The following is a 15,809-nucleotide window of genomic DNA, read 5'->3' on the forward strand; positions in this document are numbered from 1 at the left end:
TGTGTGTGTGTGCTCTGTGTCGCGACAAAAATTCAATACCAGTACACTACATGTACCCGACCCAGTAATCGCACAACATACAGTACACCACCCGTTGAACATAGCAGAACAAAAAATGAGTGTCAATGATAGTATGGTATCGGTGAAGGCTCCCACGTTACCGACATACAAACTCGTGCCAAGAAGCGTATCAAGGGTAGGTAGATCAATATCAGGGGCGGATCCAGGAATTCTGTAAAGGGGGAGGGGGCACAATTAATAATTATTTTTGGTGCCACTTCCGGTTTCATTTCCCTTTTTCTTTTTATTTCTTTTGTTTTTAACGAAAAATAAAGGGGGGCATGCACCGGTTGCGCCCCCCTCTGGATCCGCCACTGAATTTCCCAGGAATATAGAAATCACCTATCAGACTGAGTGTATATCTCTGTTATAGTTTTCATCACAGGGGATTTAATGATGCTTTCATCTTTTGGAATATATGCCTTGATTAAGACCTGATAAACCATTGAAATAGAAAATATGGATGGTTCCCTTATAAAGAAAGTCGTTTTCTGTCTTTTATTTCTATATGATAATAAGAAAATACTTCCTTCATGCAGCACTTAGTAAAGATTGTTGATTGAATAGTAGAATGATATAAAAAAGTATTTCCAAAGTTTAGAGGACATCAGTTCAAGGAGCCTTCCCGCAAGTTGCTTCTACACTCATGCGCAAATTGCACCTGCAAAATTGTTTCTAGAGGGCGCATCTATATATCAACGATTATAGCAACTATAGGGATGATAGCCAACAGATGAAGCTTTGATGTCAGGATGTCAAGTAATTATTGTGCCTACTTTGTGTTGATTTCATCCCTTTTCAGTGCTCAAGGAGCTGATTAGGTGAGGATAGGACATAATGTCCCTCGGATAGGACATAAAATGGAGGTCCCGTGTATGAGAGAGTCACAGCTCATGCACGTAAAAGATCCCACTTCATTCATTCATCGCAAAGAGCAGGGTGTCTTACCCGGTGAAGTGGACCCACCCCACATCCAACTGGACCCCATGGAAGACCAGCTTAGTGTAGCTGAATATGGGAAATCCAGCCATCTTTACAGATGGAAAATGAACAACAACAACAACAACAACAACAACAACAACATCATGTCCGGCATCATGCTAACCGTTAATTCTGAAGGGTTTTCAATGCTCTCTTCCATGCACGCTCCACATGGAAGGAAAGAAAAGCCCAATTATGAAAAAAAAGACTGTTTATAACTCTTTTTTTACTTGATTCTATGCTTTCAAATTTCGAAAAGAAATAGGGGAAAAATGAGAAAAATATCCAAACCATGATAGGTTGATCGAGTTGACCCATGCACAATATTTTTCAGCCTATACCATTGTATACATACAAATTAACCAGTCCGACTGTATTTTATAAGGGGGTTTGTGATGTGGGGTCACGTACTATAATACGGTATATTCCGCAACTATATAGGTCCTCTACTCTGTACTATACGTTTTGCACCTGTAAAATATCTGATACTGCTCCAGTATATGTGTGTCAAGGTGCATGTCCTCAAAACCAAACGTCATCAGATACTTAGTATAGATTTTATTGAAGAAACTGTCAAGACGCACTTCCAACTGATGCACAAATTGTCACTTTCTTCTGAAGAGTGAAACAAGTTAATGAAAGGCTAAAAGAAATCAATCACCTTTCATGTCCCATCATGCCCCTCAAAATAAATCGCTTTTGAAGTATTATCACACTGAACTTTAAAGTTACTATACGACAACCCTGAAAATGATTGTGTTGTCGGAGACGTACATCGGACTTTAAATCGTATAAAGGTAACATTAATTTTCAAAATCAATTTCGATTATTCTTTTCATATTTCTCAGCTAAAAAAGACATCAAATATACAACAAAATAAAATGATACATGATATCCAGCTAGGAAGCACAATAGAATGTTGGAAACAAAGAAAACATGGTGGTCAATCCATGAAAGTTTGAATCTGAGAATGGTATAGGCCTGTGTAAGCTGCAATGAATGATCAACATCAAATCATTTCACTTAAAACATAATATACAGTTTAACAATATTTCCATAGTTTTTCAATATTTTTCAATAGTTTCCATATTTACATATGATTAAACAATATATAATTCCAATTGCTTACTTCTTTCATTTATCGAAATATTAATACACAATTATTATGATTGTATTATGTAATATTGAAATTTATTCATGTTAGCATTATAAATAATATGCATTATACCTTGTATTACCTTTTTCATGGAAATAAAATTATTTGAATTGAATTGTGAGCAAGCGCAATACGCATTGTCATATTTATGCTGTTGTGGTCATGAGGCATGTTATGTATATCACCAGTAACGGTTCTATGATAATAGTTGTTGTTGTTGTTGTTGTTGTTGTTTTTGTTGTTGTTGTTGTAATGTGGAAAAAAAACAGCACCACCTCTAAAAACCACAATGGGGCAAATTGGCTAAGAATCAGAACCTAATCTATCTGTGTGTGTCAGTGTGTGTGTGTGTGTGTGTTCGAGTTTTTTTTTCAAATGTCGTTAAATGTGTGTTAAAAAAGGTTTAAAAAAGAGTCACAATGTAAGATTGGCATTATTTTGCACAATGTTTGTGTATACTACATTTTGTCTTTGTATAACAAAATGGAAGATTGACATTATTTTGTACGATGTTTGTGTATAATGTGGTATGTCTCTGTAGAATGTTTTTTTTTTTTGTTTCTGTGAACGTGAATTTTGTGATTTGAAATTGAACGAAATTTGAATAAAGAATTGTTTTTAAAAAAATCATAAATTGAAACCGAACACGATGTTTATGACGTATGCTTCCAATAAAGCTATATAGAGGTATACGACTTATATCGGTAACTGTTCAGACTTCACTCTTGTATAATTATATTCATATTGCTGAAGAAATAACTAAATCTATATGAGCATTAGATTCGTCCATGTAAAGACATTATCAACGAGAAAATATAGTTGGAATAGTTTTCTTCTTCCTTTCCTCCTTACTCCCTTGCCCTGAGTTCTCCCGATCATTAATTCTTTTCCTTCATTCTTTAATGTATTTCTTTCTGTCTTCTTTTCATTCTGTCTGCTCCTATCTCCCTCTATTAGTTTGCTGAATATCTATACGTTGAAATACGCTGGTCGTGTGACCCATACACAGGTAACACAAAAGCAAACAAACAAACAAACAAACAAACAAACAAACAAACAAAACACCCTATAAACGCCGTATAACAAAAGTGCTTCACAAAATTCTCAACCCCCATACATCTCCATACCAACCACGCTTAGTCACCTATAAATACATCGAATGCAGGGGTATCTATCATACAATATAATTATAGGCTCCACGCTTCGAGAGATATAGAGATAAAAAAAAAAAAAACTGAGATTCATATAGCAAGAAGCAAACATATTATATGATAGGATTCTTTTATGAATCACGAACTGTTTATGATTCGAATGTGCAGATGCTTGCATTTGCGTTATCCATTTAGAAGGTATAATACACTGAGACTGGACTGGAGAAATGTTAGAATAGTGATATCCTGAAAATGATTATAATAAAAAAAAAAATGATACAATCAGTCTTAATATTTATTACCCCGTATGGTTATACAAAGGGACATGATGAGGGAAAGAAGGATAATGGAGGAGGAAGAAAAAGACGAGAAAGGAAGAGAAGAATCAGGCCTATAGAGAAAGAAGAAGAAAATAATAATAAGAAGAAGATAATAATGATGATGATGATGATGACGATGATGATGATGATGATGATGATGATGATGATGATGACAAAAGAGAAGAACAACAAGCAGAAACAAGCAGAAGAAAAAGAAAGGGGACGTCTCTTGAGAAGTATGTGAGTTTATGATGGTCTTATTTTTTTCTCATTTTTTGTTTCCCTTCTCAATACCGTACAATTACTATTTCTAGGGGTAGTCTTCTAGTACTAAGTAGTGCAAAATGTACTTTTGTATTAGCAGCAAACGCCCTCAACGCTGTGACCGAAACTTCTCTACTCAAGCTGCAGCACAGACATGCCCAGCACAGCTGGATCCGACGCACAGAAAGCACAACACACGTGCCCACGTGTTAGGATTTCTGTATGTAGTTTAGTAGTGGGCAGACGTTAGACGTGAGGGGAAATCCAGCCATATAAAATTTTTACTGCAGTTACTGACACATTACTGTAAATGTAACGATAAACAAGCGATTCACAAGTCGGAAGTCAGTGTGTGTATCACCAGAAAGTCGTAATGCCTGATAGTGATGAACGCGTTAAATCCCAATTTCGATGCATCGAATGTGGGAGTTCCGCAGAGGAGGTTCATCGCGAATATGGTAACGGAATCATCAAAATATCTCACTGTGTAAGTTAACAATGATAAGGACGATCATATGTAGAGCGTAGGCCTAGATTTATACAACGGAAATGGTACAGCTGTGTCTGGATGTCTCCTGACCTAGTTTATTGAATCACTAATATCCCACCGCCTTCTGTTGAGCATGTCGAGTTCCTCCAGTCCTGGAGAAAAAGAGTGGCAAGAGTTATCGAGTTCCTTTTGTAAATTAAATCTAAGTTTACCCCCGCTGCTACATATATTTTGTCATACCCATGATACCGCTCTACACTAGTAGTACAGAAGTAACTAGTAGTATACTCCTAAGGCACAATTAATGCCACAGATGCACACTGTCCCGACTGTTTGCCAAGTATTAAATTTATGTGTGCGCTGCGTGTATGTAAAATTTATCCGTGCATATGCCAACAGCTGAAATGTTAAAAAAAAAACTGAAAAAAAAAACTCCTCTGGACTGATGGATTTTTCTGCCTAGGTAGTGTAGAGTGGTAACTAGATTTTATTAGTGGGGGTAAATTTACCGATACATACAGAACTCTTTACAAAAAGGTGTGATTAAAATATACGCTGAGGTGGTCAGGATTATGTCTTGAAGTTGACCAAAAGATCAGTCTGTATCTGGTTGTCGAATAACCGCAGCAGCGACCCCAATACGTACCGTATACAGCGCCCCGCGCCGGGGTTAGTCGTCGAGGATATGTTCCGCGGAGACTGCGTCTGGCTTCACGGAATCCCCTAAAGGAGGGCGATAACATCAAAAAAATAAAAGACTCCTCCGGACAGACGGATCTTCCTGTCTAGTCTTATGTAGAACAAGAAATGGCAAAAACTCAAAAGAACAGAGAAGACAAAGAAGACAGGCTTGGTCATGCAAGAATTGTGAACAAGTTTAAATCGCCAGAGAAGAATGTATAAACTATGATAATGTGCATGTCGGCAAGGAAATGAACGGAAAATTAAGAATATGTGGAAATCCAGGGCAGTGTGGTCTAGTTAGGGTCATCTGTTCCTAGTGAGATTGGCAATAAGTTCTGTTCTTATTCAAACAGCACAAGATCTTACCTTCTCCTTGGACCAAAAGGACCAGGTTGATGCAATCGCTCTTGACTTCTCAAAAGCTTTCGACCGGGTGCCCCATGAACGACTTTTGCTAAAACTCCATCATTATGGTATTAGAGCTCATCTCCGGCTATACCAGAGCTCCTTTTATCCGAGGACTATACTGGCATGGAATGCGCTCCCAATCAGCATCCACATCAATAGAAGCCTTCAAGGGTGCACTCACATCACTCAACCACTAAATGATGTGGCCTTTTTACTTGCACCTTGTATTATAAGCACCATCTGTCTGCACTGCACAGGACACTCACTAGTCCCCTCGACGCTACATTCAGAGTGATGGATCCTGTCAAGTACCGAAGTAGAAGTGTTCTCTTGCCTAAAAGTTTCTTGGAGAGCAGCTGCTGCGTGCTTTCTTGGAGGTGTGACTTGATGTTTTCCTCTCCTCGGTGAAGAGCATGAAATTCCCAAGGAGATGTAGAATCTATGACGTGATGGTTTTATCTTTGGTCTGATGGGGACGCCTGGTCCTCCCAATCACCAAGGAAAGACAGGTGTTTGTGGGGTAGACACCACCAGGTTTTATATTTTGGTATGGCCTGGTGGAGGGAGTATCAGATGAGTCAAGCAGAGAGTAGAGTAATTGCCGTGCAAGTTCCAGGAAACTGAGGAAATGGAGAGCGGATTTGGTGACTGTGGCTTCTATGGACTTGCTAGCCCGACCAGACTGTGTATAGTTATGGACTTGCCTTCTCTATCACCCGGGATTGCTGCTGTGGTGATCCTTTTCCATTGCTGATAAGTAATGGGTACATTAATGATCATACTCGAAGGGGGGAAGATCACATTGGTGGAGGAGAAGGCTCTTGTAGACTTTGGCCGACTTGGAGTCCGAGTGTTGACACAACAAGTAGTGGAAGAGACAGTGCTCAATCCTGCTAGATGTGAGTGTCATCAGTTTCCCAAGTAGTCTGAGAAGAAGCATGGCTATCTGGACTGAAACATTGGGACTATGGGTCATCTACACTGCTTGATGATCTAAGTTGTTGTGTTCGATATCTGTCAGTTTTTTGTATTTATGTTATACAGCAACACAGCTTAGTTGATGGGGGAAGTACTGTTTGTTATTTAATGAAAAATAAGTGTAGTACTAGGTGTACTTTTTATCAATACTTGAATATTTATTCATATCTTTCTTTAAACAATGTTTTGTTTTTGTTTTTGTTTTTGTTTTTTAAAGAGGGATCCGTTTCATCTATCGTGTACATCTGTCATGTTGTGTTGTATTTTTTATGCCATTTTCAGGTGAGCTGCAAGCAAGTTGTGGACAAGTACGTGGAGTTTGACCCAGTCATCATTCTACTGGACGCACTGCTATTCAAGCCTCAAGCTTACCGCCACATTCTATTTAATAATGTCATATCGGTATGTTTGATGCTGTCCTTCACTGTATTCTTCTGTGGTCCTCCATTCTTCATCTCCTTATTGAACATGAGCTCATTATGGATCTATCAAATAATTCTGTTCACACTTCACAGTAGTGTAATTTCAGTAAAGTAAACCCTTTGAATGAAATCACTTCTGTCGTTTTCATTTTTGAAGCAACAAAATACCTCAAACTTTCTCTTTCATTCAAATCTAAAGCTCTAAAAATTTCATGTCCTTCATAAACAGCCGGGGAATGTGATGTGCTTGAGAGTGTAATGCACGACATATAAAGCATGGCTCGACACTAACTTTTTCGTTTAAATCCAAAATCCAAAATTTCAAGTTTTTGGTGGCCCAAGAGAAAAATTTGGTGTCCCGAAAAAAAAACAATAAAACCATTTAAAGTCCTTTTTTTTTAATGAGTCAAATATTTAAGATTTATGATATTAAGAATTAGAAGTTGGACATATCTACTCATAAATAAACTTCAACAAACTTGCAACACTCACTCTCAGGCATTCATTCAGTCCTTTTCATCCATCCTTTGAACAAATTTAACTGCTAATTTCCGGCGCAAAAAGTTACGAATTTATTGACATACTTTTCAAAAAATTTGCCCTTTTTTTAAATTTGGTGGCCCGACTTTCATTTTTGGTGACCCCGGGCCACCGTTAGTGTCGAGCCCTGTATAAAGACAGTGAAAAATAATGGATAAAGACAGGCCAACACAACGAACAACCACCATGTATGTACAGTAGATCTAGCATTTATCATTTCTTTTAACCCGTTTAAGACTAGTCCCATGTATACTTTGGCAGGTGTCTATGGGAAATGTGTGTTATTGCAAAATCAGCCCATCCTCAGGCTGGTTGAAGATGTCTGTGATGTCAACAGCTGAAGGAGAGAGAGAGGTTTCAACTTGTGTATTTGCCATTACATTGCACATCCACTTGACAATATAACACCGGAAAACTTTCAGAAGGAAGATGCAGTGTGAAGAAATGGTTTGATATTAAAGCTGGCTTTAACTCTTGGGACACCAAGGACAATAAAGGGGGGGGGGGGGGAGGTGGGAGGAGAGACAAGGGGTGCACTGAGTGAGTTATAGTTGAATAGCATGGAGGAAGAGGTGGCTCAGTCAGTAGCGTGTCTGCCTTGCAATCGAATGGCCTGGGTTTGAGTCCCAGTGAATCTTGTTGAGCAGAGCCACTTGTTGTCATGTCGTCTCCACTAGTAAGAGGCAAAACACTCTGTCCCGATTTAATAAAGATAGGACATAAACTGGAGGTCCCATGTGTGAGAGAGTCACAACCCCAGAATGTAAAATATCCTACTTCATTTGATTATGTATCTACACTAGTGTACATTGTATATGGGGTGTATGCATCTCTTTTATTTCAGTTCCATTGGCGTATCTCCATCGTCTGCTTGCTGTGTGATGCCTATATGAAGTGGGCCCACTCATCCGGTGACTCCAACCAGGATGATAGCCGTCCCTTCCTCCACTACGCCCTCCAGTGGGACTTCTATGCCATGTTCCTTGTGGCTGGCCTAGGTAACAGTCTTCTTTGTTTGTATTGACTTTTCTCTTTTATTTGGACATGGGGGGATGTACAGTATTGACAAGCCCTATTTTGAAAGAGGATTTGTAATATAATAAAAAATGTAAAATCATTATTTGTTGACAGCAGTGGTATCAATAAAAACAAAGATATTGTACAACCTCTGCATTTCTAAGGTCCAGAATTAGATTTGAATTTTCAGTGAGCAGATTCAAGTCTTCTTCTTCTTCTATTTGTAGTGTATCCTTTAGGGTCTGAGGAGTAATCACACTGCAGAGTGGTTCACATGTATCAAGAAAACCATGAGCGCAGATAGGCTCTCATCACACATATTTACAGTGAGGTGCAGTTAAAAAATTAATGGAAGGAATATTTGCTACAGTTTGACTTCCTGTAATGCCTTTTTGGAGGCATCAAGTGATGGGAAGCAGGGGTGTATCCAGGATTTTTTCTGGGGGGGTCGTAATCAAAATTTTTGGACCTTTACCGTTGCGAGGGTGTGGGAGGGGGGTGTCCCCCCTCCCATGGTAGGGAGTTTTTTTGATTTTATATCTTAAAATGAGGCCATTTGGTGTATACAAAAGTGAGTTTTTCGGCATGGCAGTGCGGCTTAGAAATAAGGTATGGCATATTAAAACTAGGGCCTAAGTTACGAAATTTACAAGGTTTTTGACACACCACGTGGTCACTTTTTTTCCTGTTGTATATAGGGTAAAAAGCCCTCAAAAAACAACAATGTCTTTTACAAAAAGTGGACCTTTTGAAAAAAAATTTTTTGGGGGGGTCGTACGACCCTCCCGACCTCCCCTTGCATACACCCATGGGAAGTCGGCTGGAACCTCCTTAAGTGCATTCCATTCCCTGCTTGTGCGTAGGAAGAAGGAGGAAGCCAGAACCTGTGAAAGAAAGCGCACACTCTAGAAAAGTGTACTGATGAAAAGAGGCTCTGACTTGTGCATGAATGGAACAAAAAACAGGATGCAAAACTTCATAGCAAGAACAATGAAGGGATTATCAGATTACGCCAAAATTGATCATGCTCTAATAACACATTTGTCCATGACTAATACCAGCTTTCAAAGCAGTAGCATTATCCTTTCAAAAGTTGAGTTGAAAGTGAAGATATAAAGGGTTTTTAAGAAATGGAAAGGGGACTCTCTAAGACACACCTAATCACATTATTCTACAAAAAAAAAAAGCGTTCTAGAAAAACTGCTAAAAACACAATTTCCCGTTTGTTTCATGATCCCAAACATAGATGTAGAAGAAGGCTTGCTCTTTCAGAAAATATGTGACCCGCTACAACAAAAAGGTCCTAAAGTCGCGCACGGTCGAAGCCGTGAAAATCGAGTTTGAAGTCAGAGCATTAAAATTGGTCAAAACTTACTATTTTCTGATTTTGATATATTAGTGGAGTCTAACATGTCTTCTATCATCTGTTGAAATTTTGAAGCAAAATGATCAAAGGAAAGACCAAAAAATAGCGTTTTTCTGAGCCATGTTTTTTGGTGTTTCAACGAAGCAGAAACTGGTTCGAAAATTTGGATTGAGCGCCACAGGTAGGTCCGCCCCTAACAACGACCAGAGTGATCTCATTGGTCAGTTTGCTGCTTGCTGCTAACCGAAGCGTGAAGCTCGCACACTGCCCAGTCGACTGGTTCGTGCGGGCGGGGTGCACTATGCTCAGCCGCTTCTCACATCCTGGTCACTGATTGGTTGGTGAGGAGACCGCCGGCACTGATGTGCTTGAATGAACTCTTCGGGGGTTGCTAGGGCTTACCTTCTATTGTCCAGAGGTGAAAACTGACTTGCATGTCCCTTGATCGCGATTGCGTCGAAAGGAAGACTTTTAGGGCGCTTTTCTCGAAACAGTGATTTTCCAGACATCTCGACATGCTCTCTTTTAAACATCGATATCTCCGCAGCCGATTATTTTTATAAAATGTGTTATATATCAATTTAAAGCAGAAAGATTAGGGGATTATATCATGCAATTTTCAAATAATCGACCTCGCCCGACTTTAGGATCATTTTGTTGTAGCGGGTCACATATGAAAAACTCAAGATTGAGGAGGTTGGTCCATTTCACCTATTTTGACTCCTCACACAAAATCAGTGCGTCCGACTTTTTGTTGGTTTTGTGATGCACTTACAGATGTCCTTATATCTTTTCAGATGTCCTTGATCTATTGGGTTTTCACAAAGATGATGATGCTAGAGTCTTCTGTTTCTTCCGTTTTCAAATATGTATGTGTTGATTGCAAATATGTCATCAGTGCATTACCCATCTCTATCTGCATTTTTTTTTCTCACATTCAGAGTTGGCTGGCTTTATGCTCGGTGTGATCGGCATGTGTTGGATATATGCAAAATACACTCATAGAGACCTCTGGCTGTCAGGGTACGTGGTTCTATCCTTTCTCTCATTTATTCGCCATATCTCTTTTTGTTGACAGTTTAACAACTGCACTGTTATAGGTTTGTGGTAGCAGTATGGAATCATTGGTGTGATATCGAAACATTGCAAATGTCTGTATGTTTGTTGGTTTGTGATTCTGTAAAGAAGGCAAACCTGTCTATGTTGTCAGTGCTCTGATCAAATGTCATCTGCGTGCTCATCACATATACCTCTGATATAAACATTTGTCACCTACATTTTACCATGGTCCAGTCTATTAGACTAAATTTCAGGACTGATGGTGTAAAGGGCTTCTGCACATATGTGTTAGATTACAGTCAACTTATTTGCATTGCTAAAAAGTGGAAATGTTCTTGCATATGGCACAACATGAAACTAGCGCAAAAATAAAAGTGCAATTTTTTTTTTAATCGTTACATGTAATGTAATTTATGTCTTTGATTTAAAAGTAGGTATATTGTAGGGTTTTGTTTTTATGCCTCCGCCACGAAGTGGTGCCGGAGGCATTATGTTTTCGGGTTGTCCGTCCGTCCGTCCGTCCGTCCGTCCTTCCGTCCGTCCGTCCGTCCTTCCGTCCGTCCGTAATGAATTTTGTGGACAGGGTAACTACCAAAACCTTTTGAGGTATCCTAATGAAACTTGGCATGTATGTGTATTAGGGGGTGAAGTTGTGCCTATCAACTTTTGGGTGCACATGCTCAAGGTCAAAGGTCAAAAGGTCAAGGTCAAATGCTTAAAATTTTATAATTTCCCCCATATCTATGCAATGCCTGAAGATATTTTCTTGAAACTTAGTGTATACATGTACTACCCAATTAAGATTCTCTGGTGAAAGTTTGGGGTCATGAGGTCAAAAGGTCAAAGGTCAAAAGGTCAAGTAAAATGTTAAAATTTCACTTTTTTCTCTGTATCTTGGAAATTGTTCAAGGTATCTTCATGGAACATAGTGTATATGCATCTACTGACTGGCAGTGGTTATCTAGGGAATTTAGGGTTCATGGGGTCAAAGGTCAGGGGTCAAAGGTCAAGGGCAATACTTCAAAATCTTACTATTTTCCTTATATTTATGCAATGCCAGCAGGATATTTTTTTTTTTAAACTTGATGTATGCATGTCTAACCCAATAGAGATTCTCTGGGATTTTTTTTTGCCAAGAAGGTCAAAGGTCAAAAGGTCAAAGATCAAGTGAAAGTGCTGAACTTACTTTTTTCTCCATATCTCGGAAGTGGCTCAAGTTATCTTGAAACTTAGTACATGCTGAATTTATGTATGTTCTGCCTGACAGTGCTTCTCTTATAAATCAAAGGCCAGATGAAAATGATAACAAATTACTGTTCAATACAGAAATTGCGCTTTTTCTCCATACCTTGAAAATTACTCAGTGCATAAACTTATGAAATGGTCAAAGTCAAGTTAAAGTTCTTAAATCCCCAAGTACATGCTCTCCTATTCATCCAATTAAACATAGGTCAAGGAAGGTAAACATTCAATACATTTGTGACAAACATGTCATTTTAATATTTTGCCAATTTTGTGAAAATGTAATCACACATTGTCCACATGTACTATAGACCTATTAGGAGAATCATGCATTATGGCGGAGGCATACCAGTCGCCATAGCGACATTTCTAGTTGTTTTTGTTTTTGTTTTTTTCTTGTCATTTATTATCTAATTTCATATCTTTGATCTCAAGGTAGGTATATTGTAGGGATATAACTGTTATGTTGTATTTTGTAGTTTTCTTCAATTTTAATAATCCTGGAGCATGAGTGAATTTGCTGTCACAATGCAGACTAGTTACCTCTTGCCATAGTAGTATGTTGCTGCTAAAGCCCTCAACCCCATGGCAGTGTTGAGCTGTTCAAAGTGCTTGCTCGATTGTTGTGGCCATACATGAAATTCAAATCACATGAAATTCTTCGTACTCAGCTGAGTGCAAAAAATATCTTGCATGAAAATTTTTACTTTTACAGTATTCTGAAGTTACATGCACTAATTATGTTCGGTATGGTAATGAAGACATAAATATCAGCATGTTTCAATGAAGTTGAAGCTGACACTGGTATAAGACTCCACATGTAGTGAAATAAGCAATATGAAAACTTAGAAAGATCATAATTGTACAAGATACTTGAATGTCTGCCAATACCATCATTTTGCCAAATGATACACTGTAGCTTACATCCTCCTTGTTTTTGTTATTAAATGCTAGTATTTTCCCATCACCTCCACTTTGGTAGAGATTTTAGTAAGGCTTGTAGTGTTGTCCTGTTCCTCTACAGTACAGGCAGATTGTTATTGTGTATGTGTACGGTAAAAACAGAATTATTCACAGCATGAAGTTTTCACAAATTAGAGCCAACGGCCTTTTTTGTGCCATGAATAATATTCTCGAATTGCCACGGAAATTCAATGTATATAGTGTAGACAAGAACTTTTGTGTTCATTTTAATGTTGCAAATCTTGGCTCTGGGAAATTGGAAAAAATCTTGGAAATTCATGAAATTAAAAATGCACGCGAAAACTTCTGGTTTTACATTATTTGTTCTCCGAGTCTGATGGTTGCATACAGAGAAAGACCTAAACCTCTCCCATTCTATTCACTGGCCAGGTACTGCTGCCTTCTGCGAGCCCTCCTCCTGTCCTCGGCCGGCAAGCTCCTGGTCATCCCAGCGGTCATCTGGGGCGAGAATCACGTCTTTACCACCTACCTCTTGACCAAGCTTTTCATGGCGGCCGCCAGCACAAGAGCTGTTGCAGGTAGTTCTTCAGCTGTGTACTGTACAAATCGAGCACAGCTGTGACCCCGCAAAGTCTGGGGGTATTTTTCTGTGGACATTATCTTAAATTGATAGAATTTTTTTATCTCAATATGGAATATCACAATGGGAAACCCCCAAAATTTCCACCTGTCAGTGTTACAGCATTCATCAGCAGAAGTTTAACAGTCTACATGAAATCAAAAAGAAGAGTACAGAACTTTTCCCACTTGAGAGAGAGAAATAAGAACTTCAGTTATAGATGTAGCACTGAAGAGCATTTGGGAATTCTACAACTGATACAATTATATGTGATCAACATTGGGCTCAAATGAAAGAAAATCTTTTGTCTCTACCAAATGAAACACAGCGAATGAATAGAAAAAATTAGAAAAATATGCAGCACGAAACCACAGAAATGTAGTGTCTTGAGACTTGATTTGTTCACATGACTTAAAAGTAGAATCATGTTTACTGGTGAACTGATCCATTTGCAGTGACACAAGATTTGCTGAGAGGTAGTGTTTTAGAGTTATTTATTTACTCATAAATTTTTGGTAGTATTTGTGAGGGGTTTTATTTTAATAATTTGATTCATTGAGACAGGATGTTTAGCCAATTTGATTTGCAGAGAAATGAAGAATGAGGTGTGGGGGGGGGGGGGGGGGAAGGTGAAGATAAATACCAATTTTTCCACAATCAGAGAAAGGCTGTTCTCCGGAAATTGGAAATGTAGTCATACATTGTCTCTTTTCTTTATGAGACAAGGATTGATTAAATCTCTCTCTCTTTCTCTCTTTTGTGCAGTCATACTAGACTGCCATCATGCCACAAGTCTCCTGCTTGTCCTGTGCGGCTTCACGACAGAGCTCCTGCTGGGACAGGTCACACCAGTCGTGGAGAAAATGCTTCTGCCGGGTTGATGAGCACCAGAGGTCAGAATCGAGTGACCATCATCCTCTGGTCGACCATCCAGACGAGAAGCGATTGATGTATCCTCCCTCTCACCACAGTGGGTCGACTGCAGAAACGTTTTGTCCCGAGACCCACAATCCATCATTGCTGCTTGTGCATGTGGAGGAAAGAACTGTAACCTGCCCAGTAGGGGAGCTGTAAGGCTTGCGTGCTCAAAAAAATAAAAAGAAAGGATGGTCACATCATATGAAAGAGCTTTCAAAACTCTGTCAAGTTGTGTCACAAACCAAAATTGATTTTGAGTCAAAATTGTTATGCTAGGGCCCTTCTGTCGGGCAGGCGATGGAATGTCACATTATTGTATCGGTGATAGGATGGTCATGGTGTTTTGTAATATGGGTTCAAGAATGTAGCCTATCACAAGGGCTGATATGAGTCGTGTGTGCTCTATTTTCTTGCCAACATGCACGAACATGCACGAGTGTGCAAAAAGTGTTCAGCAAAAAGGCCATAATTTAACAATGTGCACTCAAACAGTTACAAGTGTGCGCTCAATCACTGTTTTACGGTAAACAATTTCTGAGTTCCTGTTCAGTGTGTATGGAACATTTCTTCAGACATATTGGCTTTTGGGCAAGTTTAGGGGAAGTAGGGCCTTGAGGGGGTGAGTCTGAAGCATTACTTTCAAAATTATTATTGCCACTATACCTGTAAAGCTCAAATTTTGCATTTGCTGGAGCAAAAAACAAACAAAAAAAACATGAAATCCCACTTATGTACAATGCTCAGATTTTTTGAAGGCACAAGGGTTGCAGGGATAAAATAATTTCAGTGACCTCAGTGAGTTTTTTTTTTGGGGGGGGGCATTCTGTATGACAACATCATGTGTTTCATGATCAAAACAGTGATGTTGAAAGGACATCTTTAAGGTTATTTCAACATCAGCAAGAGACTCTCATTAATTGACTTCATTTGTGCGATGATTTTGTCTAATGCTAGTTAGCCAAATCATACGAGTCCTAAGGAAAAATTTTGTATTGCTGTACATGACTTTGCAAAAGCTGCATGGCTTTACCACAATATCTAAAGCATCACAATACATCACTTTATCTACTGAAAACTACATTTTGTGTACTCTTTACTTGATGGTTAACACCGGTTGGGACTTAACTTAAACTGTAAAATAATGTTATGGTCTGTCAGACGGTGGGGCATTTCATAGTCAGGTGTACCTTTTTTTCTCCTGTTGTCCCTG

The 15,809-nt window shown here is 38.9% G+C and overlaps 1 protein-coding gene across 1 annotated transcript; it reads left to right on the forward strand.

Annotated features, from left to right (window-relative positions):
• The first annotated feature begins 4,220 nt into the window (after nt 1-4,220).
• Nucleotides 4,221-14,577, forward strand: LOC139736175 (protein ARV1-like). The gene is made up of 6 exons (XM_071646909.1): nt 4,221-4,419; nt 6,775-6,894; nt 8,299-8,452; nt 10,779-10,860; nt 13,492-13,640; nt 14,447-14,577. Exons 1-6 carry the CDS (start codon nt 4,306-4,308, stop codon nt 14,560-14,562), a joined length of 735 nt encoding a protein of 244 aa, XP_071503010.1. The 5' UTR covers nt 4,221-4,305; the 3' UTR covers nt 14,563-14,577.
• Nucleotides 14,578-15,809: the final 1,232 nt, after the last annotated feature.

Source organism: Diadema antillarum, unplaced genomic scaffold (assembly GCF_040938485.1).
Source record: "Diadema antillarum isolate AM-2024a unplaced genomic scaffold, OU_Dant_1.0 seq00000633_RagTag, whole genome shotgun sequence".
NCBI lineage: Eukaryota > Metazoa > Echinodermata > Echinoidea > Diadematoida > Diadematidae > Diadema > Diadema antillarum.